Source organism: Gopherus flavomarginatus, chromosome 2 (assembly GCF_025201925.1).
Source record: "Gopherus flavomarginatus isolate rGopFla2 chromosome 2, rGopFla2.mat.asm, whole genome shotgun sequence".
NCBI classification, from domain to species: Eukaryota; Metazoa; Chordata; order Testudines; family Testudinidae; genus Gopherus; species Gopherus flavomarginatus.
Window position 1 is genome coordinate 244,015,223 of NC_066618.1, and position 27,269 is coordinate 244,042,491.

The 27,269-nt window shown below is 38.1% G+C and overlaps 1 protein-coding gene across 1 annotated transcript; it reads left to right on the top strand.

Moving 5' to 3' along the window:
• On the top strand, positions 1-24,992 carry PI15 (peptidase inhibitor 15). The gene is made up of 6 exons (XM_050941310.1): positions 1-125; positions 695-1,036; positions 19,449-19,567; positions 19,910-20,042; positions 20,215-20,330; positions 23,302-24,992. Exons 2-6 carry the CDS (start codon positions 764-766, stop codon positions 23,435-23,437), a joined length of 777 nt encoding a protein of 258 aa, XP_050797267.1. The 5' UTR covers positions 1-125; positions 695-763; the 3' UTR covers positions 23,438-24,992.
• The last annotated feature ends 2,277 nt before the right edge of the window (positions 24,993-27,269 follow it).

Genomic DNA, 27,269 nt, shown 5'->3' on the forward strand with positions numbered 1-27,269 from the left:
TTTTGTTCTTTGAGGGTTTGTAATAAGACACAATCCTCATTACAATGGTTCACACTACAGCATAGGAAAGAGCTGTATAAATTGGGATCACAGTATACTGTACTGATTTTTGGTATTACACAGAGGTAAGCCATTCAACTCAATAAGTTTGCTTTGCATGCATTTTTTATTACTGTTCATCATATTTTGCTGGAGTAAGATTTGAATAGTATTACTAAGATGTCCTATTTTCATGCTTTTTTATATTCTTTGCCTGTTAGTTTGTATGTGAGGCATTATCAGAGCCATGAGTGCAAGCAGTAAAAGACATGCCCTGGAATGTATTTTTCATCACCAGTAAATAAAATTCTGTGAGATTCCTTGCAGTCTGCCCAGTTAGAACAAGGAGTATGGTGTGTAGTACAAACTGATGGTGTGTATTAATACAGTCATTGTGCAGAAAGTGTATCTGTGATTATGGTAGTCCAGATATGATGGCACTTTATTTGACCTTAGTTTTCAAAAGTTCATATTAAGGTTCACTTTCATACTCTGTGTTATGAAGGAATAGCTCTAAATTGCTTTGTATCAGAGATTTAACAAATTGTGAAAAAAACCAAACCTTTTGATCTTGGGTGGGGGAAAAGTTCCCTTTTTCTCTCAAGCCATAAATTTGTGTATAGAATCACATCTTTTGACACCTTTTCTTCCACAGGTCTGCCCTCTGCTCTCCTGTCTTAAAGCTGAGCAATCCTGTGGCCTATCTTGCTCCCTTGGCCCTAAAATGACAGTAATCTCTACAATCAGTTGTGCCTTCTTATTTTTCATTCTCTGTGAAACAAGTGCAATAGCATTACCCAATTCCACTGACCTATTCCTCTCAAACAAAAATTTCACTGACATTGAAGCAGCTTTGGCAGCTCACTTGGACTCTGCAAAAATCCCCAAAGTCAGGCGGAAGCGATACATTTCACAGAATGACATGATCGCCATCCTTGATTATCATAATCAAGTCAGAGGCAAAGTCTTTCCACCTGCTTCAAACATGGAGTATATGGTAAGTGGATTTTCGTTTACTTCTGAGAGGGGAATAATGTTTCATTAGACCTTCTGGAAAATGTAAGAGACTATAAATCAGTGATTTCATTTTCCAGAGCCAAACCAACATTTTTTAGTTCAGTAGACAAATGCTTTGTAACCACTGCATGGCTTTACTATAACGTTTTGGTTTTTTTTAACTGAAGTATTGTGATGAATAATTTTAAGAGTTAAGAGCCAAATTGTGAAGCCTTTACTCACCCTGGTGAACATTTACTCTCACAAGTAGTTCCAATAAAGTCAATGGGATTTGAGTCAGTAGAGTTACTCATGTGAGTCACTGCTCATGAAGATAAGTAAGGGATATACAATCTGCTTTTAAATAATTAGCATCTAAACCAAGTGGTTAAGATCCTAATTATTAATAGTTCCATTTCTGAATTACTAGAGAGAACACTAAGTCATAACAGTGGTGTATTTAAAAAAAATGCATCCCATGAACATTGCTAGTCTCTTCCACATATATTATTTGCAAAGATCGATTTGTTAGATGATTATGGTTTTTATTTTGCGTGCATATTTTGTATTCATATAATGGTTTTATTTCTCTGTCAGATACAGTACTTGTTTAAAATGTTTCTCTAAACATGTTGGATTTACTCAGAAATCAGTGTGCATGATATCCTTAGGCATTTTTTCCCTTTATTGGCTGAAGTTCTTTCTGGGAAATATCTGTTTCTACAGTATGCTAACTGAACACACTGGTTATTATTTCCTCATTATGATTTAATGCTTTGTCATTGAAAGCCAGTGTATTTGTAATATGTGTTTCAGCTTTCAATGCATGCATACTTTAGTACTCTAACATTAAAAATAGGCTAGTTAATCAGAAGTCCTTTTACCTACCAAGTAAGGAATTTACATTGTTTTAAAAGGGCAGTCAAATTTTGTATATGGAGTATAATATTCACTTAAAGACACAGGAGCATCTCAGATGACAACAGCTGGTTAACAGATTTAAGGAACATAACACCACTAACATGACATGCAGAAAAGGGGATGATGGTAATAAAAACAAACTCCTCCCCTTTAGCAGCTAAAGACTAACAATTTGGACTTCTCTCTGTCACAGATGTTACCTAAATCTGGGTTTGGTCATGCAACATGCTGAGTATCTCCCAAGGGCACTTCAGAGAACTGAGTGTGTGCCGAATCTTGCAACATCAGGGCTTGTGTCTGTGATGGAGATTGAGTTTGAAGTTTGGTTAAGTGGAAAGGTCAAAGGCAGAAAAAAATAAGAAGGTCAAAAGTCAAACTCAATCAGACTTTTAATTACTGGATTCTGTGATTGATGGTTTCTATTGATTCTGTACAAATAAACTTCACTGTGATGTCTGGGAGAAGGGCCGTCTAGCCTCCCACTCCCTTTGCCTTGTGTCTTTTGGAAATGTACTGTGCAATTGACTACAATGAAACCAGCTGAAATTTGCTTCAAAAGCAATGTCAGGAAAAAATTCATATTCTCAAGCATTTTGTAAAAGAATCATTCGCAAGACGAAAGTAAAGAAATTGTGACGAGCAGGAAAGAGGAGGATGACTCCATTCATTTAATTTATTTGTGTTAATTAACACCTCTCAGAAACTGCTAGGGCTTCATTACATATTGTTGGGCTTTCTGCTGGGCTTCAGCCCAAAGTGGTGACCTTTAGACCTGACAGCTTTGACAAAGAACCAAGATCCTGCCATTGGCAGGAGGGGTGAAATTCATGACAAGCTACCTTTTACTCCCTTTCTTGCCATCCTCGCTGTAGAATATCTTGCAACCAGCCATCCAGCAGGTGTATCTGTGCTGCTTTGAGCATCAGCCAGTTCAGTAGCCACCAAGACAAGAACTAGGCCTCCTCTGAAGCACTGCTTCCTGTTTTAATTAGTCAGCAAGGGTCACAATGGCAGTGATGTGTTCCATTGTTTCCTCTTCAGAGTTCAGAGAACTTGGGCTAAAGGACTAGATATTACAATTCAGTTAGATCTGCAAGTTGTAGCTCAAGGCACTACCAATAATTCACCTAGCTGTCCCTCACCCAATAGCATTGTATTGGAGTCTTATGGAAAACTTGGATTCCATTGGGAGTCCTCCATGTAATTTCTTCATGAAATTTCAGTATGTATAATTTCATCAGTAATGTGCTGCTGGGAACATCAGGTCTCTGTTACATTTGAGGTTATGACACTCAATATTTGGGACATATTGTCATTGCCAACAGACCAAATGCATCATGTGGAACATTCACAGAATTATGTCATCCTACCCTGAGGCATCTGCAATGGGGCACAGCTAGTTGTGAAACTGGTCTTCCTAAATCATTATCTTAGTCACCTTATGACTAGGAAAAAGCATGTCAGATGCAGGAGAACTTTGAAGTAGCTGAGGATGCTGTTTCAGTGCATTGAGTAGATATCTTGTCAGGCAAGCTGAAAGAGGATCTTTTCATACAGTACATTAAAATAGGGATGGGAAAACTGGTTTGGAAAAAACCTCAAAGAAATATGTTGTCTCTCCTTGTTTTTGTCCCACTGTCCATGCAAATCACAATCTGCTCTTTCCCCCTGATTGAATCCTTTTTTTCCTCACAAATGCCCCACATGCTACTCCTTCCCACATTCTCAGTCTCTTCTATTGATAGGATTTAGGATTTAGCACAGGAACCTGGACCCCATACTCCAATTATTTGACTGTACCTCCATTCATGCTTGTCTCCTTTAACGTCTCTTTCTGACCCCAAATCTCTTCTGCCTCCCATGCAGTCTCTACATTTAGTAATATTTTGAGTTCATTGGGCATTATGCCATCTCCTGTTTTAAATTTCAATGTTTACAAGGCTTCTCTTGGCTATACTACTGATATAAGGAAAGGCCAAGAATGCACAAGATTTGTATATGGTAGCCAGCTTAGCCTATTGCCAGACTTCTTGAGATTCCATGACACATTTAATTTGATAGCCAAATTGATAAGAACAATGGGATATATTTTTTTTTGTTGCCACACATCAGTCTCAGACATATTATAAATGTGAAACATGTTCTGGTCTTAACATTTTTATTTTGATTTTGCATTGGCAAACTGGAGCTCCTTGCACTAAAGGTTTGAGTTATTTGACATTATTATTTGAGACCTGATTTTCCTCTGCTTATATGTTTTACACAAGTGTAACTCCATTGATTTCAAAGGAGTTATTCTTGTTTTACACCAGGGAAAGCAAGAAAAGAATTAGACTTATTGTATTAAGCGATATCTGATGCAGAGCGTTAAAGAGAGAGCTAAGGTGTGTGAGGTAATATTTTTTATTGGACCAGCTTCTGTTGGTGAGAGAGACAAGCTTTCAAGCTCCACAGAGCTGATTTTCAGGTCTATATAGCTCAATAGCTTGTCTCTTTCATCAACAAAAGTTGGTCCAATAAAATATATTTCTTCACCTACCTTGTCTCTCTCATATCCTGGGACCAACATGGCTACAGCAACACTGCAAACAGATGAATAAAATCCATTAATCTATTTGGCCCTACTTTTGATTCTATAGGTAAACATACATTCCTTTGCTTAGGAGAGACCTGTTTAACAACTTTTTCCTACTCAGGGCTGTGCATTTGTAACAATATCATACAGGGGGAATTCATAACTTTGCCTAAAATATTGCTACATATGTTTCACCATGATATTATTGACCAGCAAGTTATTAGTTTTCAACCTGTACTTCACCCTGTGTGTATTTAGAAAGCATCTTCAAGTTCACCAAGAGCAGTACTGAGCTCACAAATTCATTTCAGAGAGGCCATAAGTATCCATTAGATGGTCATAACTTCCAAATACTATTAGTTGGATTAAAACTAGAGCGCTAAAGGTGAAAGTCTCTGTATAAACATTCCTAGCCATCCAGTTACTCTTGAAGATGCTTTTGAAGTACATGCTGGGTGGTGGATAGGTCAAATAGATTGAAGCAATTTTGCTTACTATACCAAGCACATTAAAGAGGCTTATTTGACACCTTAAAGCCTTTCATCATAAAAAAACAAAGTGAGTTTACTTGGTTTGTCCTCTAGCACTCTGGCAGTGCTGATAAAATGTCTTGCTGTTTATATACTTTGCCACATTAACATTATGTAACTAGTGCTGCTACAGGTGTCAATGTACTAGTTTCTTTTCTTCTTTCATATATTTCAGAAGATGTTTTGTTTCTTGAGCTGTTTGCCTTTGCTCATGTACATGATCCCATTGAAATCAACTATGCTTGTAACAACTGTAGGATAAACTCCTTTAAGAGTCATATATAATGGGTTGGACAGGATTTCTTAGTCTGTTCCAACCCCTTTCAGAACTGTCTTCTCCACTGAACACATATGGCTTTTATACAGTCTACTCTTGAACATAGTGATGATGTCTCATAACATCTCTTAGCAAATAATTTACCTTAGTATAACCTGTGAAATGTTTTTGGCCAAACATTATGAAATCAGAAAAAGAAATAGAGGCTACATTAGCATTAGAAATGATTTCCAAATGTTTAACCTAAATATTTCCTTGAGAAGTTGAGATTATTACTCTTTATATACTGTTTGTAACCAATGAATCAAATGTATCTCCCTGTTCCATTTCATATCATTACCTCTCAAGTATTTACAGAAAGTTGTCGTCCCTGCATTATTTCTCTAAGTTGTATGATACATATCAAATGTCTTTAATCTCTTTGCATAGGTTATGTCCTCCCATGTTTTTATTGTTAATAGATGTAAATTACAGTTACATCCACTTTAAGGCTCCTTTACCAGAGCAGTGAAAGGCAGCATTTGTGTAAATGAAAATTAGGCCCAATCATTCAATCATTTGAATTGATGGATTGCTAACTACCTCAATAGCACAAACACAGGAATAACACACAGTGGACTTTGTTAAAGAAGTTATGTATGTCGAATTCTCTCAGTCACATAGTTCTCAAATCCTATATAAATGGTAAAGCTTGAAATAAAGTAATGGCCAGACAAGTTATGATTCTCCCCTATGTTACGGCTGCTTTCTGTCATGCCAGCAGAACAAAGTGGCTCTAACTCTGGCATATGCAGACTTAATGTACAGGGAGCTGGTGTCTGGTCAGGTGATATTGCAATGTAAAGGGGCCTTAGTTGTGACTTCCCTGTGCCCCAATGGTCCACTTTTGCTGTATTGACCTCAGGTAACACTGGCAGCCAGCATAAGTCAGAGCAGCTTTTAGAATGCTCTCACTTACCTGAGGGATTGAATCAGCATCCCACTAGACCAAGTAGAGCTCTTACTATGTATGTCAAAAACAAAAGCCAGGAAGTGTTTCTTGGTGAATGATTGGAGAACAGTTTGAAAGATAAACAGAAAAGACCACCACTGGAAAACATCCCTTCTCTGCAAAATTTAAAGAACTTCTTAAACAATAAAATGGTAAGGAATGTCCTGTTTAAATTTGCTTTGGCATGAGAGCTCCTTTCCCTTTTTTTAGGCATAAATGTTTTGGAGTGTCTATCCTAAAGTGTGGATGAATATTTACATTATGTAAATATAATATCAGCAGAAAGCCTTCTGGGAGTTTGAGTCAGAGGGGAAAAAGAAAAACCAAGTGAGGTTTCTTATAGAAGGGCAGTAACCCTGAGCCCTCAGAATTGGACATTCATTCATTATTAAATATAGCGCCTCTTGAACGTCTTGCTTAAAAACAGACGGACATTTTTCACAAGAATCCTGATCCAAAGTACACAAAATACTTAGCTTCATACATGAATGGAGAAGGTAGTGGCTTCAAACCTCTCTACATTTTTGTCCTCCTTCTACCTCTGAGACAAAACTGAGAAAGAGAATGTTCTCCAGAATTGTGGAAATGTGCATGCCAAAGAGAGCAAGAGACACCACCTGCTCTCTATTAGATAGTGCAGTCCAGTTATGCTGACTATAGTGAGGCCTATGACATACATCCTCTGCAGTTCTCCAGTGTGGCCCAGAGCCAGCTTGACTCTGAGTGTGAAGATGTGGTCCAGAGAAAAATGGTTCTTTAATCTTCATTCAATGCCTGTCAACTTGTATCAAGGTGGAGCATCACATGTTGAGACTTATCCCTCCTTGGACAATATCTTAATTCTGAAGAGCAAAGCAGCTCCAATAGGGTCTTTTATGTATATTACATCTGTCTTTCTGGTAGAATTATTTTCAAAGGAAATGGAAGAAATGTTTTTCTCAGAATTTTTTTTAATGAAAAACCAAAAACAATCAGTTTCTGGTATATCAAAATTAGAAAAGTTTCAGGTTGCTCATATAAAAGAGGATAATTTTGAAAGAAACAAAATTTCCTTTAACATTTTTCTTTCTTGAATAAAAGACATTTCTCTCTGAAAATATTTCAGATGAAAGATTTCAGCTGATTCTTCCTTCAGGCTCTTGGCAAATGATCAGTACGATCATCAGTTGGATAAAGTTAGATCCCCTTGGTACCTCTTCCTGAGTAAGATCGTGCCAAATAAAATGAATCTTGGAGTAGGTTAGGAAAACACTGAATATCTTGAGGTTTGTAACTCTTTCACTTGACTTTTCCAAAAGATACAGAAATAATAACATATGAAAGGAAAGTATTACTATTAAATGTGTCAGCCTACTGATTTTCTTTCTTTGCTTTTTATTGTTTTAAAGCTTGGTTCTAAAGATACGAAGAAAAGCAGAGAACTGAAACAAAACTATTTGGCCATTAGTGATGGGCAAACCTGAAAAAGTTAGGAGTACAGTTTTGGACTGAATAGGTACCCAAAAATGTAGATATTTATATAAAACTTATCTATACCTCTTGAATCTGCAAACTGGCTTGAAGTCTCATTACAGCAGGTTTTTTGAGAGATTTCTAAGACATCTGATTCTGGTCATGCTGGGAATGAATATCATAGGAACGGTCCTCTTGTAGGGTTGCCAGTTTTGGTTGGACATATTTCTGGAGGTTTCATCGCATGACATAATCTATAATTAAAGATTAATCTTTTATTCCTGGAGACTCCAGGACAATCCTGGAGGGCTGGCAACATGTCTTCCTTGTAGTATTTCAGCACTTCTGCTTACCAGAAGTTCAGACCTGTGTTATATATTTTAAAATGTTAACCAACTGTCTTTGAAACTCAGAACAATTTCCCTTTGGGTTATTTTATGTGAACCTGTTTGCTCATATTTATTTGCAATAATAGCCAAAAGAGAGCTACATCTTACAGGTGGCCTTGTATAATAAATCAGGATCTTTTCTTTGCAAAGTGGACTCTAGGAATTTCTATCTACATTTTCAAATTTGTGCTGCACATATTAAGGCAGGATTTAGACACACACTACGTACTAATTAGTTACAGTATGCCTAGTAACATTTCTAACAGGTGGCAGCTGAGAGCAAAGAAACTCTTCTTATTCTTAGAGAGAGTCAGCCTTGAATCCAAATGATCTCACAGCCCAAATAAATATATAAAGCTTGCCAAATCTGTCTATATAAATTCCAATGAGCTCATGTGTTTTCATCACACAGTATGTACTGAAAGAATGAGGGAGAAGAGAGGATGCATTTTCAATCACCCTGCTAAAAAAGCATGCAAGCAGAAGAAATGATGGTTGTTTTGTTAAGCTTAGGGCCAAATACTGGGGGGTCCTACATGTCCACAGACTAGCTAAAAACATTTTAAAAGCTACAGGTCCACTGTACAGAGGGGCCAGCAGAGAAGCTGCGCGCGGGAATTCTGCATCTCTCTGCACAATGTGGTAGGTCTCCATTGAGGGTGCCAGCATGGCCAGTTGGGATCTGCAAACTGAGTGAATCACCTTGGACAAAGCCCTGCATAATGGGACAGCAGCAGGCCACTTTTGCTATTCCTCCCCATGATTACTTGTGTAGCTGTCTTCTAGCTGTACAGACAACAACACATGACAGATATGTAGTCGCATTGCTTAATGCACCACAGGAAGGCGCTCAGATGCTACAGTGATAAGCATGGTATAAGAACAAACCAGACAGCCTGGATGATTGAGGCCAAGGATTTCATTCCTCAGTCATCTCATTTCCCCCTCCCATTCCCCAATTTTTTTTGTCACAGAGAGAAGTCTTTTTGCAAAGGATTTCCTCCTTCTCTAGGCTTTAACTTTTTATGAAGTATTTTTGATCTGCACAGCCAGTTGAATAAATAAGCAAAAATGCATGTATTGTAAGAAATAAAATGGGAAGTTTGATGTAAAAATGTAATGGTTTTGATGGACCATCTGTAAAAGTAGGGTCTTACCTGCCATTTTCTCTTTGGGCCATCGTGGTGGTTTGGTTTTTCTTTGTTAACTGAAAAGAAAAATCCATCAGCAGCCATGAATATAATGTAAATGAGGACACAAATATAAAAGGAATGTGCATGTTAATAACCAGAAGGATGTTGCTTATATTTGCATGACAATATGGCTATGTCAACACTTAAATTGCTGTAGCAGCACAGACATTCATTACAGCAACAGGAAGGGTTCTTCTGTTGCTGTAGTTAGTCTATTTCCCCAAGAGTTGGTAAGCTCTTGGAAGAATTCTTCTGTCAACCTAGCACTGTCTATTATGGGGGTTAGGTCAACTTTACAACATTGCTCAGGGGTGTGCAAAGTAGCTGGGTCAGCCTAATTTCTTAAGTACACGTGGCCTCACAATTACTTATCTCCACATTTTATTTGCAATCTGATGCTGTAAGTATGCATGTGCAAGTAAGGTTTCAGGTGTGTATATATATAGCTGCACATGAAAGACTCTCTACTCCAAACTTTACATTGAAGTGAAAAATTTATTTTAGTCAAATTAAAATATATCTTTATTTGGGCAAGTTTATTATCTGTTCAAGGAAAGATTAAGAGCTCATACCAACGAGGGACCAGCATCAAAACAGGGGGTAGTGTGGCTATACTCTGTACTCTTCCCATAAACCTAAGATCTTCCCAGTATTCCAGAGTAGTTGAACATTTCTCCTAAAATGATCAGCAGTTTAATATTAATGTCATTTAAATCATTGTCATTACCTTTCGAAGTTAACATCCCATTAATATGAATTGGCCAATTAAGGTACCTGTCTCTTAGAAGATTCAGGAAGACAGCATTACACTTATTCATGTTTATAACATTTTATTTGTGATTATAAGGGCTAGAAACTTAAATGTTTTTAAATGAAAGCACAAATTATGCAGAAATATACGGGCGCATGTGAGAAGTGCCGGTACTATCATGGAATACTTTGCCTGATTTGTCCCTTTCCACATGATGCCCTCTTACCTTTCCAGCACCTCCTGCTGTCCCTGACAACCTTCTCCCCCTTCTGGCTTAGGGGAGAAGAATTCTGTACCTCCTCTCTTCCATTTTCACACATCATAGTAAGGGAGCATTGAGATATAAACATTGGGACTATTCAAAAATTTTCCATCAAAACTTTTTTTCCAACAGACAAATGGGTTTTAAACTAAATGAAATAATTTCACTGAAAGTGACTGATTTCCTTAAAAAAAAAAAATTTGTCAGAAAACCAAAACCAAAATTATTTTATTTATGGATCTTGAGTCTGACTTTTCACAAATTTAAAATTCTGAGGCCCATTTATATATTTGCTGGAATACTCGGTTGCATTCAATCACCAAAATCAGTAATTCTTTCTAAAATATTACTCCTACGCAATAGACATAGTTAAAGAGCTGACTTTAAAAACACCATTTCAACTATAAATAGGTATTACTGGTTTAAGGAGCTATTCACTATCTCAAAAATAGAGAATATTGCCTGAATCAATGCTATTTTATCTTCCTGTAAAAAGCTAAAAGAAGTTTTTCTAACTGTACCTACTTTAGTCCACTTTCAGAGTAAGCCACTAAAAAGATTGTAACAACACTCCGAAGCATAAGAAATGTAGTAAATTGTTGGCAGACCTTGCTGGTACATTTGGAATAAAGTAGCAATTTCTTTATTAGGGGGGAAAAAAAAATTACATGTCTTGCAGAATTTAAAAGTCAGATCATAAATCTCAGTGAGGATAGGTGCAATATAGATGGTTAAAATTATGCATCTTCTATTCTTTGTTTCTCTGAAAATGCATTAAAGAGATGTGATAGAAAACTACTCCTTAGTGAGTGATTCATTTATTGAGTGGCTATGGATTTTTCCTCTGGTACAAGATTATCCAGTGGTGGAATTATGATAATTTTTCACAACAGGGAGGAAACAATCGCTTGTGTCAGTTGAAATCAAGTCAAATAAATATACTCTAGTATAACATTTAAAAGTAATATTTGCACATACACAAAGAGATGTGGGATTGCCTGTTTATTTTCTTCAGGTGGAGAGTGGTGTCCTCCATGCACCAGTCTGAGGTTCAAAGTTCTCTACCATTTTTCCCTTTTGACTTGTGTTAGGCTATCAGACTGCTGCCTCCAGAACTGGTCAGTACCATTCTAAGCTGCCTAGAGAAGTTGATGGGGTGTGATGTGAAGAGCCCTATGCTTCTTCCAGTGCTATCCAGGGACTGAGGTCTGTATATCAACTCCAGCTCCTCCAGAGCTGTGACTCGGACTAAACCAATGCTCACACATAGGCACTTCTCTTGTAAACCCTTCAATCTACACAGATTTTAAGCTTCCATTAAGTATTCATAGAGTGTGTGTGTATTTCTAGCCCTCCTAGTTATGAAAACCTTCAGTATGTCACCTGATGTAGTGTGGTTCCTGAGCCACCAGGAATTCCTCAAACAGACAAATTGAAACAACAGTTTCTGAAAAGAATTGCTCCATATAGTTTTATGGGATGCTAATCCTGACATCTGACAGTGGCAGTTTAAACATCAGCATGGTTTGCATACTGTAATTGCTGAAGCATTTAAACTGAAACATTTAGCTGTCCTTGTTAACTCTACATGATCCCACTTTTCCATGAGGACTGAACATAATGAGGGAATACAATCGTGGACTTCATTTTGCCCCCACTGAAGTCAGTAGGAGGATTGCCATTGACATCAGTGGGTGCTGAATTAGACCCTGCTTTGAAATGGGTGTATAGTAAGTGCACTCCCAAACTGTTAGTGTGCATCAGCAGGGTCCACATGGATAATTAGTGCATGGGAGGTTAGCACAAGGTAGATTCACAACCCAGCTTGCTGAAAAATAAATATTCTCGTAGACAAGTCCTAGATGAAAGCTTAATTTTTAATCCAGTGATAAATGCATAATGTGTCATTTCAAGACAGGTTACAGTGGGACTTGAACCTGGTCTACACTGAAACCAGTAAGTACTCCTCCAAAAGAGCAAACCTAAAAACAGAGGTGGCATTAATTCTATTACAATTGAGTATTCATACAGCAGGCACTCAATGAATGCAAAAGAAAACTGCTGTAGTGCATGTACAGAGTGAAAATTGTATGTGGTCTCAGCATGCTAATAAAATCTGAGTCATTAAAGTTTGATATATCCCAATAGCATGCTCAGAAAAATGGAGTATGTTGATTTTTAAATTTGTTTTGTTTTAGTCAGTATAATTTAATCATGACATTGCACATTCATCATCCACAGATGCTCTTAGCAAAGCTTGCATGTTCAAACTGTCCTGAACAGCTGCTGCCAAGTGCAATAGTGTATTTAAGAATAAGCACATTAAATATTTTAGTTCACTAATAAAAGAGAAGTAATTTTGTTTAGAGACCATTTTAAAAGGTGCAGTTTTCTCTTGGGAAATTACCAAGAAATAAATATATCTAGAAGTTGAAACACATGTATAGTATAATTCAGCAGCCCTTTAGCAAACTTGCATTAGATTTTGTGAAAGCAATGGTGATGGAGGACTTCTGACTGCAGGCAGCCTCAGCAAAGTTAGAAAATATATTGTTTTTCCTTGTCTCAAAGACTTTTGTTTCATAGTGTGACAGGATGCTGTTAACAGCTCCAAATTAGGCACTATGGAAGCTATAGTGGAACCTCAGAGTTACGAGCACCTCAGGAATGGAAGTTGTTTGTAACTATTACCAAACCATATTGAAAAATCCTTGTGAAAGAATACTAGTTTCACTTTCTTACAGTTCATTCATTATGAGCAGTATGTTTTACACTTTCCTCTGCTATTTGCTGTATTTGATGGGAATGATAGGATTTACTGTACTTCTTGCTTGAAGAGAGTTAAAAAAAACAGGGATGAAATTCTGGCCTCACTAAAGCCAGTAGTAAAAGTCCCATTAATTTCAGCAAGGTTAGGATTTCATCCATGAATTTCAACTAAAATGTAGAAACCTCTCTGGTTTGGTTCATGAGTCCATTACCTCTCAACTGTCAAATCCCTCTGGAGAAATCACTTCCACTGTGACTCCTACAAGAAACTGTCTAACTATAATTGGCAAATGGCAAAAAAATCGGGCAAGACTGCATTGCAGCTATGCTCATTTATATCATCTGAGGATCTGACTGATAATATTTGTTTAAAAATGTATTATCATGACAAGGCCATTTATCACCTGGACCCTCTACTAAATGGTGGTGCTATTTTCCCTACCTTTTGTCATTGTCTTAGATTGTAAGCTCTTCAATGCAAGAATTAGGCCTTATTTTATGTTTCACAGTTGCTAGCAACTTGTGCTGTTGACTGAAAACTAATAATGATAAATTAATAAATCAAAAGAAACACATTATTTTAGGGGTGGTCTCATCAACACCATAAAAAGAGGGCCTTATTACGTCCCTGTTCTAATAAAATACTTCTGCATACACAGCCTGAAATTATATGCACATTTCTCTTTTGCCATCCAGACCGAAAGTTAGGCTGTGATCCCGTCTGTGTCGAATGTTCATTGAAGTCCACAGGAGTTACATATATGGGTGGCTTCCAGAGACAGTCTCTTAGTTTGCTGAATACAATCAGACCTTTCTTTCTTTCTTTCTTAAGTATCTTGGTTCTTTGAATAAATATGTTTTGGATTACATTTGATCAGATGAATTCGTCAGTGGAGAATATAATCTTGGGATTTCTTGCCTATATCTTCAACCTTTCCAAAATCCCTTTATTTATTTATTTTTTTGTCCTGATTCATGTTTGTAACATCTCCCCATTTAGTGTTAACTGCAGCTACACTCTTTGTTCTCTATTCCAAGTCATATGCCAAATAAAACTAGCCTAAGCACTAGTCACTGCAGTATATCACTGGACACATTTCTCCATCTCCAAATGGAAAAAGCATTGTAATTTATCATTATCCTTTGCCAGTTTACAATCTATTTGATAGTGTTCATATATAATCCTATTTAAAGTCTAGTATTAGATAGAAAACTTTGGACACCATGTTCTCATCATGCCTCAGTGGGTCACAACTGAGAATACCAAATTCAGGAAAGACTGCTAAGAAATAGGGCAGATACACCCCAAACTGGTGGTTATTCTTTCATTAGAGTTTACCAAATTGGTAACATAAATAAGCTTCTGTATCACCATGCTAGTTAACAAGAAGCGAAAAACATAGCCCTCTTATGCATTCCTGCCCTTGGCTCACCACCCAGACATTTGGACTTATGATGAGTGGTTACTGAAAACCACTTTAATCAGAATCAGAAGGGATCAGCCACTTAGCCAGGTCAATACATAACTCAGTTCTTACCCAATAATCATGCCGATGCCAGCCCTTCAGTAACTAAAATCTAAAGAAGCAGCAAAGAATCCTGTGGCACCTTATAGACTAACAGACGTTTTGGAGCATGAGCTTTCGTGGGTGAATACCCACTTCCTCAGATGCATGTAATGGAAATATCCAGGGGCAGGTATATATATGTGTGCTAGCAAGCAAGCTAGAGATAACGAGGTCAGTTCAATCAGGGAGGATGAGGCCCTGTTCCAGCAGTTGAGGTGTGAAAACCAAGAGAGGAGAAACTGGTTCTGTAATTGGCAAGCCATTCACAGTCTTTGTTCAATCCTGAGCTGATGGTGTCAAATTTGCAGATGAACTGAAGCTCAGCAGTTTCTCTTTGAAGTCTGGTCCTGAAGTTTTTTTGCTGCAGGATGGCCACCTTAAGGTCTGCTATAGTGTGGCCAGGAAGGTTGAAGTGCTCTCCTACAGGTTTCTGTATATTGCCATTCCTAATGTCTGATTTGTGTCCATTTATCCTTTTCCGTAGAGACTGTCCAGTTTGGCCGATGTACATAGCAGAGGGGCATTGCTGGCATACGATGGCGTATATTACATTGGTGGATGTGCAGGTGAATGAACCAGTGATGGTGTGGCTGATCTGGTTAGGTCCTGTGATGGTGTCGCTGGTGTAGATATGTGGGCAGAGTTGGCATCGAGGTTTGTTGCATGGATTGGTTCCTGAGCTAGAGTTATTATGGTGTGGTGTGCAGTTACTGGTGAGAATATGTTTCAGGTTGGCAGGTTGTCTGTGGGCAAGGATTGGCCTGCCACCCAAGGCCTGTGAAAGTGTGGGATCATTGTCCAGGATGGGTTGTAGATCCTTGATGATGCGTTGGAGGGGTTTTAGCTGGGGGCTGTATGTGATGGCCAGTGGAGTCCTGTAGGTTTCTCTCTTGGGTTTGTCTTGCAGTACAAACCCAAGAGAGAAACCTACAGGACTCCACTGGCCATCACATACAGCCCCCAGCTAAAACCCCTCCAACGCATCATCAAGGATCTACAACCCATCCTGGACAATGATCCCACACTTTCACAGGCCTTGGGTGGCAGGCCAATCCTTGCCCACAGACAACCTGCCAACCTGAAACATATTCTCACCAGTAACTGCACACCACACCATAATAACTCTAGCTCAGGAACCAATCCATGCAACAAACCTCGATGCCAACTCTGCCCACATATCTACACCAGCGACACCATCACAGGACCTAACCAGATCAGCCACACCATCACTGGTTCATTCACCTGCACATCCACCAATGTAATATACGCCATCGTATGCCAGCAATGCCCCTCTGCTATGTACATCGGCCAAACTGGACAGTCTCTACGGAAAAGGATAAATGGACACAAATCAGACATTAGGAATGGCAATATACAGAAACCTGTAGGAGAGCACTTCAACCTTCCTGGCCACACTATAGCAGACCTTAAGGTGGCCATCCTGCAGCAAAAAAACTTCAGGACCAGACTTCAAAGAGAAACTGCTGAGCTTCAGTTCATCTGCAAATTTGACACCATCAGCTCAGGATTGAACAAAGACTGTGAATGGCTTGCCAATTACAGAACCAGTTTCTCCTCTCTTGGTTTTCACACCTCAACTGCTGGAACAGGGCCTCATCCTCCCTGATTGAACTGACCTCGTTATCTCTAGCTTGCTTGCTAGCACACATATATATACCTGCCCCTGGATATTTCCATTACATGCATCTGAGGAAGTGGGTATTCACCCACGAAAGCTCATGCTCCAAAACGTCTGTTAGTCTATAAGGTGCCACAGGATTCTTTGCTGCTTTTACAGATCCAGACTAACACGGCTACCCTCTGATACTTAAAATCTAAAGGTTTAATAATAAAAGGAGAGAGTTATAAATGGTTAATATATCATATATATACAAATAATAGTAAAGTCCTTGTACCAAGTTTGTAGCAGTGATGGAATAAACTGCTAGTTTGCAATAGCCTCTCTGGAATCACTCAAACAAATTGGGGGATCACAAGGGACATTTCACCAATATCAACGTGGATGGCAGGGAAAGGTATATGACGCTCGCATCTTCAGGAACTCTGGTCTGTCTGAATGGCTGCAGCAAGGGATTTACTTTCCAGACTAGAAAATAACCATTGGGGATGTTGAAATGTCTATAGTTATCCTTGGGGACCCATCTTACCCCTTAATGCCATGGCTCATGAAGCCATACACAGGTACCCTGGACAGTAGTCAGGAGCTGTTCAGCTATAGGCTGAGCAAGTGCAGGATGGCGGTAGAATGTGCATTTGGACATTTAAAAGCACGCTGGTGCAGTTTACTGACTTGGTTAGACCTCAGCAAAACCAATATTCCCATTATTATTACTGCTTGCTGTCAGCTCCACAATATCTGTGAGAGTAAGGGGGAGACGTTTATGGCTGAGTGGGAGGTTGAGGCAAATCGCCTGGCTGCTGATTATGCACAGCCCAACAGCAGGGTGATTAGAAGAGCACAGCAGGGCATGCTGTGCATCAGAGAAGCTTTGAAAACCAGTTTCATGACTGGCCAGGCTACAGTGTGAAAGTTCTCTTTGTTTCTCCTTGATGAAAACTCACCCACTTGGTTCACTCTACTTCCCTGTAAGCCAACCACCCACACCTCATTCCTTCGATCACCGCTTGCAGAGTCAATAAAGTCATTGTTGTTTCAAATTCATGCATTCTCTATTAACTAATCACAGAAATAGGGGATAACTGTCAAGGTAGCCCAGGTGGGGTGGTGGAGGAGGGGACACAACCAGTTTCAATCCATGATGGGACTTTACTTCTTCTGGTAGCTACTAGAGTTCCTCTAAAGGCTCTTTCCTCAGTTGCACTTTGAAATTCTAAATGAACTTAAACTATCAATGCCTTCTCCTGCATCTCATATTTGATTACAGTGAAAGAGGGCACTTTTGAGTCACTCCGTAACCCTAACTTTAATGATTTTTCTCAACTATTTTTATAGTACTGAGATAATTCTCACTGGTCGGTAATTCCCAGAATCAATAGCAGCTCATTAGCTCATTGTCAAGATATAGGCATTATGTGCCAAATTGTCCTCTATGGTGTTTATTCCCAATTGTCCATCTTACATCATATGTGACAAAGTGTATGTTCCATTTTCCAGCTTCACTGGATGCTTTTGGTTTGCTTTTGTTTTTAAATATATATTTTTGGCCTGGATAAAATATTTATCTGGATTGTTTCAGGATTTTTTGCATTTCTATTTGCTATTTGTTAAAGCTGGCCTTGACCAAAAGGCTGAATTGGAATACCCTGAACTCTGAGGACCAAAAGCCTGAACTGGAATACCCTGAACTTTGAGGCATTATAAACATGCATCCAAGTCTGGAGCTATACTTTGTTACTTGAGAATAACTTTATTTTTTAAATATTTTGGAATTTGCACATGTTCTATGATATTAGTAAAATGCTCATTACTAGAGGCATTACCCTGAATATATGTTCATTCTGTAAGAGATTATTGATTGCTGCTATTTATATTATTTGACTGACACATTCCTCTGTTTATGACTTCATAACTGTTTGCATTTGAGGGCTGGTCTACACTGGGGGGGAAATCGATCTAAGATACGTGAATAGCGTAGCTGAAGTCGAAGTATCTTAGATCAAGTTACCTACCATCCTCATGGCGCGGGATAGACATCCGCGGCTCCCTCTGTCGACTCTGCTACTGCCGTTCATGTTGATGGAGTTCTGGAGTCGACAGGAGCTCGTTCAGGGATTGATTGCTACCCGCCAATACGGACGGTAGTGAAGATATACCCTGAGTCTAGACACAAACCAAGGATCTATGTGAACAAATGAAGTACAAGCAGGAGACATTATTTAACTCTTGAGGGAAAAAAATCCCCCTTTAATGCAAATATCTCTAGCAATAAAGAACTGTATGCTGGATCATTTGTTCCCACAGTAAAAATCATGGAAGAAAACTTAGGGGGAGGAAATCACTAAAAGATCTTCTAACAGAATTGTTTGCTGATTATTCCACTGGGGAACAGTATTTGATGCCCTGTGAGATGAGCTCTGGAAGCACATGCTCAGTGTGGATCCTGGAGGAGGGGTCCCTAGGAGACCCTCTACCCCCACTCTAGCCCTTCGCTTTCCTGACAACGTGGCTTCAAAGAAAGCAGGCTGGCTATTCCACCTACTATGTGTAGGGGGTTTCATGGAATATGTTATACCATCTGAGGTTGCATTATCCTTTCTAGAATGTTCCACAGGACAATGTGTGTCTTCTTAGCCCTGCTCCCCAACAATTCATGGGATCCCCACTGCCCACTCTGGACTCTATCCAATACAAAGAGCCCTCAAAGACTCCTGGAAAGTGGATAGGGAAAATAGTGTCATAGGAGGACCTTTCCATACAGGATGGGACACAGCTGCATACTCGGGGTGCTGGAATTTGGTGATGTGTCCTGGCCCTCTGATAGATCTGACAAGTCCCCATACATGATGTAACCATGTTCATGTGGATGCTGGAGCTCTCTGACTGTATTTTATTTTTTATAAGACACACAACATATTTTTTCATGGTAACCACAGATTTAATATCAAGTATTATAAAAATCTTCTTCAAGTGTTGAGCTATTGATCTGATATGTTATATTGACCTGATCATATCATATCATATCATATATATACCTGCATCTTGCATTAGTCTACATTTTTCAGTACCACTGCTAAGGATTTTTTACTTTGTCAGGTTTGGGATGAAACTCTTGCCAAGTCCGCAGAGGCTTGGGCTGCAACATGCATTTGGGATCATGGACCTTCCTACTTACTGAGATTCTTGGGCCAAAACCTATCTGTAAGAACTGGAAGGTAGGTAGATGTCATTTTGTAAAACCTTTTATTTTTATAAAAAAATTGAGGGCCATATCCTCAGCTGGTGTCAATTTCAATGGAGCTACACCAATCTGAACCTTTTAGCTAGTGCGATGGCAAGAACTCAATTTGTTTACAGCTTATAAAGATTTTCATTCCATTCAGGAACATGATAATTAATCATTGGTGACTATTACTGTAACCAAGGATTTCAGGTCTCCACAGAATAGCAGTTTGTGAATGGACTGTACTATGGATGCCAAGCCAAATGTTCTAACATAACAAGTTTTGAAAATGAACTTTCCCTCCCCCACAACCTAAATCTTTAAATTAATCTAGGTATCGATCCATTCTTCAGCTGGTAAAGCCGTGGTATGATGAAGTGAAAGACTATGCTTTTCCATATCCTCAGGACTGCAACCCTAGATGCCCTCTGAGATGCTATGGACCCATGTGCACACATTATACACAGGTTATATGAGTTCCATTCTTCTTTCACCAATCTATAGTTCAAAATTGGACTTTTCTGTGATGTGTATATGTACGTGTGTGTGTATGTCTGTGTGTGTGTGTGTGTGTGTCTGTGTCAATAATATTTCTTTTCAGTGTTGACTTCACCAAAAGAATAACGATTATTTATTCAGATGGTTTGGGCCACTTCCAATCGTATAGGCTGCGCAGTCCACACATGCCACAATATGAATGTCTGGGGATCTGTTTGGCGACAAGCTGTTTACTTGGTATGCAACTATGCCCCAAAGTGAGTTGCTTTCTTTTCATTCTGTTTACTTTTATACTTCATGCATGTATTGGTTATTTGATAGGACTGTTTACTTCCTTTTTCCAGCTAGCATTCCTGTCATGCTTTTGTGATGGGCCCGCTTCCCTGAACAAATATAATAATTGGAAATATAAAATGTACAAACCAAAGAGGAATAACAAGATGTGTATTTAACAAAATCACATCTCTTTATTTTTGTTATTGTAATGCTCATCCTTTGCATTACTCTTTCCCCCCCATCGCTTTTTCTCCTCACTCTCTTGCAATGTTAGGGAATCCAGTTCTGCAATCCATACTTATGTTGATTTGCACTTACTGACAAGAGTTGGCCCATTGTAGACTGGGGCCTTAAACGTCTATAAAGGGCCTTGCCAATGGTGCTGTATAAAACAACCCAAACAAATAATAATGAGTTGTAAAGGTTTGATAAACTTTAAATGTCACAGATCCATAAGTGGTAAAGAATAGGGCAGTGAATGAGTGTGAGTAATTTCATTGTCCCAGCTGCCATATACATAAGAAGAGAATTTTTAACTGTCTCTCTGAAGAGTTGCAACTCCCAAACAGGTAAATTTTTATGAAAAAACCTCCAAAGAAGAAACCACTTCTATTTTGGGAGGCAAGAAGGCAAGTCCTTTATATTTACTATTATAATTAATATAAAAAGTAGTAGCAAAGGAACTAGAGGAGGATCAGATAGTAAAACCGTATCTGACTCCAATCTCCACTCTTTGGGGATGTTTGGACTGATACCTCAATCAGGTTCCAAATATCATAACTTAAGCCTGTCTTTAATAGGAACCTGGGCATTATAATGGATGCATATATGTGTCAAAAATTACAAAACACAAAGTAATTACAAAATTATTAAGATATATTATTCATTTCATTCAATTATGGCACATGAATGAGGCATTGTTGAGAACTACTGAATTATTTGATGCATTATTTGATGCATTATTAACCCTGTAATAATGATATTTTACATTTAGTTTCTTTTGTTCTGAAAATTCTGATTTACTTTGCAGTCAGTAGCAGAAATCCTGAGGTCCCAACTCAGTTTTTACTAGGCCCTTACTCTATCAAAGTTATTAGCTCATTGCCACTAAATATGGATGCCAAGGCTTAGAAGGATTAAAAAAAAGTGTTAGACTTTTATGTGGATAATGAGAGCATCAACAGTTGCACTAGATAAGATAAGAGTGTTTTAAATGAGACATGAGCTATCATCCTTCAGAGCATAAGCCAACCACTCATTGACTAGAGCTAGGAAGAAACTTCCCATATAGGCAGGTTATCCCATAAGCTAAAGGGTTTCTTACATCTTCCTCTGAAGTATTTTGGGTGAATTCCCGGCTCCAGTGAAGTCAATCAGTGGGACCAGTATTTTCATCCCTAGTATTTGGCCCTGTCAGGTAAAGGATTTGGTATTACAGGGAGCACTATTCTGGTCTAGCATGGCAATTCTTATGTCCATGTTTTGATGTCAGTGGAAATTTGCCTGAAAAGAACGAATGAAATTTGGCAAGGACATCAAGGTCAGGACCTGAATATCTACATATCACTTCACTAATCCCTAAGACGTTTGCACCTCTCAGCTACACAGCATACCACAGCACTATACAATAGTTGAGGGCAGGAAGTGAAGAACACTGTAACCATTTTAAACTAGAGGGGTTTCAGAGGTGCAGAAGAACATTATTCAAATTGCCCAGGACATCAGCGCTATGCCTCCTATTAGCTGATGTATACCCTACTATAAACTGGTTGAAAAATACGCCAGGTAGTCCACAATGTCTACTTGAGTTTCTGATTTCAGAAACAGTGTTAAGAAGGGTTGCTTAAAAATGTGTGTATAGTTTAGACCTAATTAACTGATATATTTAATCTACAGCTCTATTAATCACTCCCGATGAATGAAGCCAACATTCAAATTGTGGCACTCCTTCTAGATTACAGTATCTGTTATCAAGCTAGCAAATTTCCCTGCTTGTGCAGTCTGCTGTGCCCATTTGGAATAGGACTAAGAATGAGTAAAGTATTTGAGAGACTCCTACTTTCTTCCAAGACACAACCTGAAGTTAGGCTTTTTGATCCATCTTTATTGGCTGGGAAGGGGGAATGAGAAAATGCTTGACAAATAACTGCATTACTCACTGCTGTAGCACATCACACATGTATTAGAAGGTTCTTTTCTTAGTGAAATGCAACATTTAAGTAGAAATCTAATTTTAGCTTTCTTTCTCCAGTGACCATCCTGTAATCCCAGAGTCAATAATGATGGGTCAATCTCTAAAAGTTTAGAGCTTTGTGTAAGCATCTGGAAGTCTGGATGCTTACTCAGATGCCTCATTTGAGGCTACCCCATTCCTCATGATTGCCTCTGCAGCCTGCTACCTACCTGTACCCTCGATCCTCTAGCAGAAACTGGGCACCTATAACCTCCAGCCAAATCCCTGGGTCCTCATGAAATCCCAATAGACCCCCTGACTTCATCTTTCAGTGAAATTTTCCTGCCATCTCACAGTTCCTGCACTCTTTCTACATATCATTCTTTCTTCATTTCCCCAGTTTCTTTGAGTAAATCAACATGAGTTCACACTCAATACCCAGCAAAACAGATCCCTGATGAGCTAAACCCTCTAACAAAATCCTCAAAAGACCCACTCCCATATTGAAAATAAACACTACAAATATGCAGCCAATGAAAGTTTTAAAACTTTGCAACAACACTGTGACATTAATATATTATTAACAAGAGCCCTCTGGTTGGTTTCTCTTTCTAGAGAGCAAAGTTGCAAAAGTCATTCCAAAAATAGTGTCTGTCACCAATGCAATATGAAAATATTTTATAAATACATGATAGGCAATACATCACTCAAACTTAGTTTGCACTTATTAAAAGATTTTTCTTAAGTTACTAAAAATGTGTATTACTTTATATTTTCAGGGGCAACTGGATTGGAGAAGCGCCATATAAAGTAGGAGTCCCGTGTTCTGCTTGTCCTCCTAGTTATGGAGCGGCTTGTACTGATAATCTTTGTTTTCCAGGAATAACATCAAACTACTTATATTGGTTTAAATAAGTTAACACAAGTTTACATTATTTTTAAATAATATGGCTGAGTAACAAAAGCTTGTATATTGAATTTTGCACATATATTTATATAGTAATAATACTCTTGTTTTCTTTTTATATCCTTTTGCATAATTAGCTTTCAGAGTACAGTATAGATTCATTTTTAACTCTTTGGAATTTATAACTATAGTTCTCCATTTCAGGCCATGGTCATGTAGGGAAGGATAATTTTATATCATCTTAAGAAAGTGTAACTTTCTAAAGAATATGTTCTGTTTGATATTAAAAGAAAATTTAAAAGGGCACTGTCAACTTAAGTCTAAAATGTGACCCCTCCCTTTGAAATTATAGCTATAGATAGATAATGGTCACTGGCAACTACACCAATTATTTAAAAATGAAAAATGTACAAATGTACAAAAAAAGTATACCCCCCACCCTTCCCCACCGACATTGTCTTCATCTTGCAAATGGCTACTCCCATTTGCACTTATGATTACTCCTGCATAGTCAATGGGACTCTGAGCAAGAGTAAACACATGTGCAGGAGGAACTCCAGCATTCAGCCTTATGTTAGCTCCCCCATGCACAACAGTGATTAACTTAAGATATTTCAAGAGTTCCACACACAGCTGCTGCTATCATCAATGATGCCTGTGTGGAGATAGAGAAGTAAAGAACAGAGAGCCATGCTGGCCCTTGTACCACTAAGAAATATGATGGAACTGCAAATGTTCACCAACCTGACTAAAGCTTTGTCTAATCTAGAAAGTTGTATCACTTTAACTATACTGGATAGTTAACATTGTAGAACCCCACTAGTGTGGATGCAGTTATAACGGTATAAAGGCACTCTTCATCAGTACAACTATTCCATATGGGAAGGGGAATAACTATATTGGCATAAGACACCTTTATACAAGTATAACTGGATCCATACTAGGGCTTTTACATGTATAAATATGTTAGTAAAAAACAAACAAACAAAAAACACATCCCTCGCTGAAATAGTGCTACAGGTAAAACTTCCAATCAGGCCTCAGTGTTGCACAATTTTGACTAAAGGATATCTCAAATAAAAAGTACAAAGTGAAAAGGGAACTTTTATTTAAAAAGGGGGGAGGGGTTAACAGTGTGCAACAAAAAAACAGAATCTGTAAAACAGTTGACAGAGTCCTTCAAACGCTATGGTGAGGCTATTTCCTGAAAAGTATCTTTATAAACCAGCAAAGAAAATTATACTTATTCTCCTCTCCAAAAAGCAAACTTCTTGTGGGAGCTAAGTAGAAAATTTATGGAAAAGGGACTACAGTTGAAACTAGAACACTGTATATATGTATAGATTGCTTGTCCTGAATGGTATCCATAACAGACCAGGGTACAAATTCTGCCCTCAGATGCATGTGTGCAACTGTCATTGAAGTGACTGAGAGTTGTACCTTCATATCACAAGGCAGAATTTTGCTCATGATGAACATAGAATACAAGTGATTAGTTGTTTACAATTTCCCAGATTTCCACTCTGCCTGGCACAGATATGTTGGGCGCTTTGAAGTTCATGAGCTTTGGAAGTTCGTGAGTTTCACCAGAATCATATATATATATATATATATATATATATATATATATATATATATATATATATATATGCATTTTATTTTAAAGCAAAGATGTCCTCTTCCCAAGGCTGGTTAAGAAAGTCTGCTACCAGAGTACATGATAGCTTTACTGAAATTACAAATACGGGAATAATTTACATGTAGTCAACCCTATTGCCAAAGGGATCAATTATATGGACTGAATGAGTTCTGTAGTACATGGCAAATGGAATTATCATACTTCAGATATCTATGATTAGACAAGAGATGTATTGGAGCATAAACTTTCGTGGGTGAGTACCCACTTCGTCAGACGCATGCCACAGGACTCTCTATTGCTTTTTACAGATCCAGACTAACATGGCTACCCCTCTGATTCTATGATTAGACACTAACTCGGAGAAAGTCATTTATTGTACTGTAGCTCTTCAAGCATATGTCTGGCTGACATTCCTTTGTCTGACATGACAATAATTAGAGAAGTATATAGTGCCACTAGGCATCAGAACTTAAAAACAAAACCATATGTGAGGTTTCTGTAACTTTTGTTTTAGTAACAATTTAAATGTTGCAGGTTTTCCTTGTTGTTAACAATGGTCTTGAAGTCCTGCAGTCCTCACTTGGTCAAATAGTCCAACTGGGTGAAATTCACCCCTTTGCAGAGGGAAAACACAAGCTCTGTGCAGCACTTAAGGCTCTATTTGAAAGGTTCCATTTTAAGTGGTACATAGGCCATGTTCTGTATCCCAGTGGGAGTTTTTGACTAAGGAATATAGAGGCAAAATGCATTTTTGTTCCACATGACAGATGTTTTTTGGAGGATGAAGGGAGAACAGATAAAATTTTACTTTTGCATTTCCTTACATTTGCAAAAAAGTTATAAATAATAACAGGCAGAGACTACATTAACAAAAGTTCTAAGATGCAGAACCTAAGGATTAGGATTAATGTTTAATAACTATGCACTTTGTAACTTGTAACTTGTACATTGTGTGGTACACTTTCCAAACAGAACTAGAAATTGTAAATTAATTTATAATTCTGTAATTCAGCTGAAAGTATTATAACGGGTATATATGTTATTGTATCTGTAACTTTTTTTTAACTTGGTAATAATAAGCTGATAATTTGGAATATTTTGTTTTCTGTAGATATAAGTAATAGGAAACTTTGCTACTATCAAACAGGGGTGCAGATTTTTTTTCAAAACACAGTAATGGTGCTACGGATAATTATATCTGTCATAATCACACTGTAATTTACAACAGCAGGAAATAATCTGGATATAAGCTATTTCATAAGAGCAGCTTCTGAGAAAACCAGCAGCAAGCATTTAGTTTAACATATTTCATTTAACAAAGAAGGTTACAGCTAACTGGACATTTGACTAACCAAATGCAGTTTACCTTTCAATTTTTTATAAATGTGCATTATCTATTTGAATTCCTGCAATTTCCCTTGGATTGAATAATGACAATGCCAGCAAACATCTACCTTGATAGCCCGTGTTAGTGCTGCTTGATTGATTACCTGACACAAAATGCTGTTGGAATAAAAGTACCAGGAATGTGCTGAAGACCAAAGGTGTCATATAATATTCCCTCACCATTACAGGGCTATGCTGAAAAAAAAGAAACCCCAAAAAACCCCAAATATCATGGGACTATTCCACCCATTTCACAGGTTTACTAATCTGCACTCTTTTTCCTACAGAGCAGAATAGCAGTGTGCTTTTATAACAGTAGACTGGCCATTGGAAAAATATTCCTTTTGGATACAATATTTTTTGTTCTTCTTTAAATATAAAACATATTTATGAAACTATACAAGGAATAAAATAGGGATGAAGAATAACTGTGATTTAAAATAAGAGACACTTATAAGAGTTATAGGAGTAAAAAGCTAAAAGGATGCAGCAATGCCATTAAGAACCCCGTGCAGCCTTTAATGTTATAATAATTGCCTGTGATATTTTTGCCTCACTGTTATGTCATTTACTGAGCAAATAGCTAGTAAAGGCTGCCTTTTTGGTGCTAAACTATATATTCTGGTGCTGGAGACATTTTTGCAGAAGACGAGTTTTATTTTTGATGTTACAATACATACTCTAGTGCTTGTAAGCCATGGGAATTTTGCCACTGATTTCAATAGGTCCAGAATCAGGAATTGCTGTATTTTCTTTAGCGTAGGTATAAGACCCTAGCTGTGGTATTCACCAGTTTTGCTGTGGAGCCAGGGCCA

Bases quoted from the DNA above. Each gene is read 5' to 3' on its own strand.
- PI15 (XM_050941310.1), top strand. From the start codon at position 764: ATGACAGTAATCTCTACAATCAGTTGTGCCTTCTTATTTTTCATTCTC. The intron at 20,043-20,214 runs GTTATATGAGTT...TTATTTATTCAG, and splicing joins TGTGCACACATTATACACAG to ATGGTTTGGGCCACTTCCAA. The intron at 20,331-23,301 runs GTGAGTTGCTTT...TTATATTTTCAG, and splicing joins GTATGCAACTATGCCCCAAA to GGGCAACTGGATTGGAGAAG.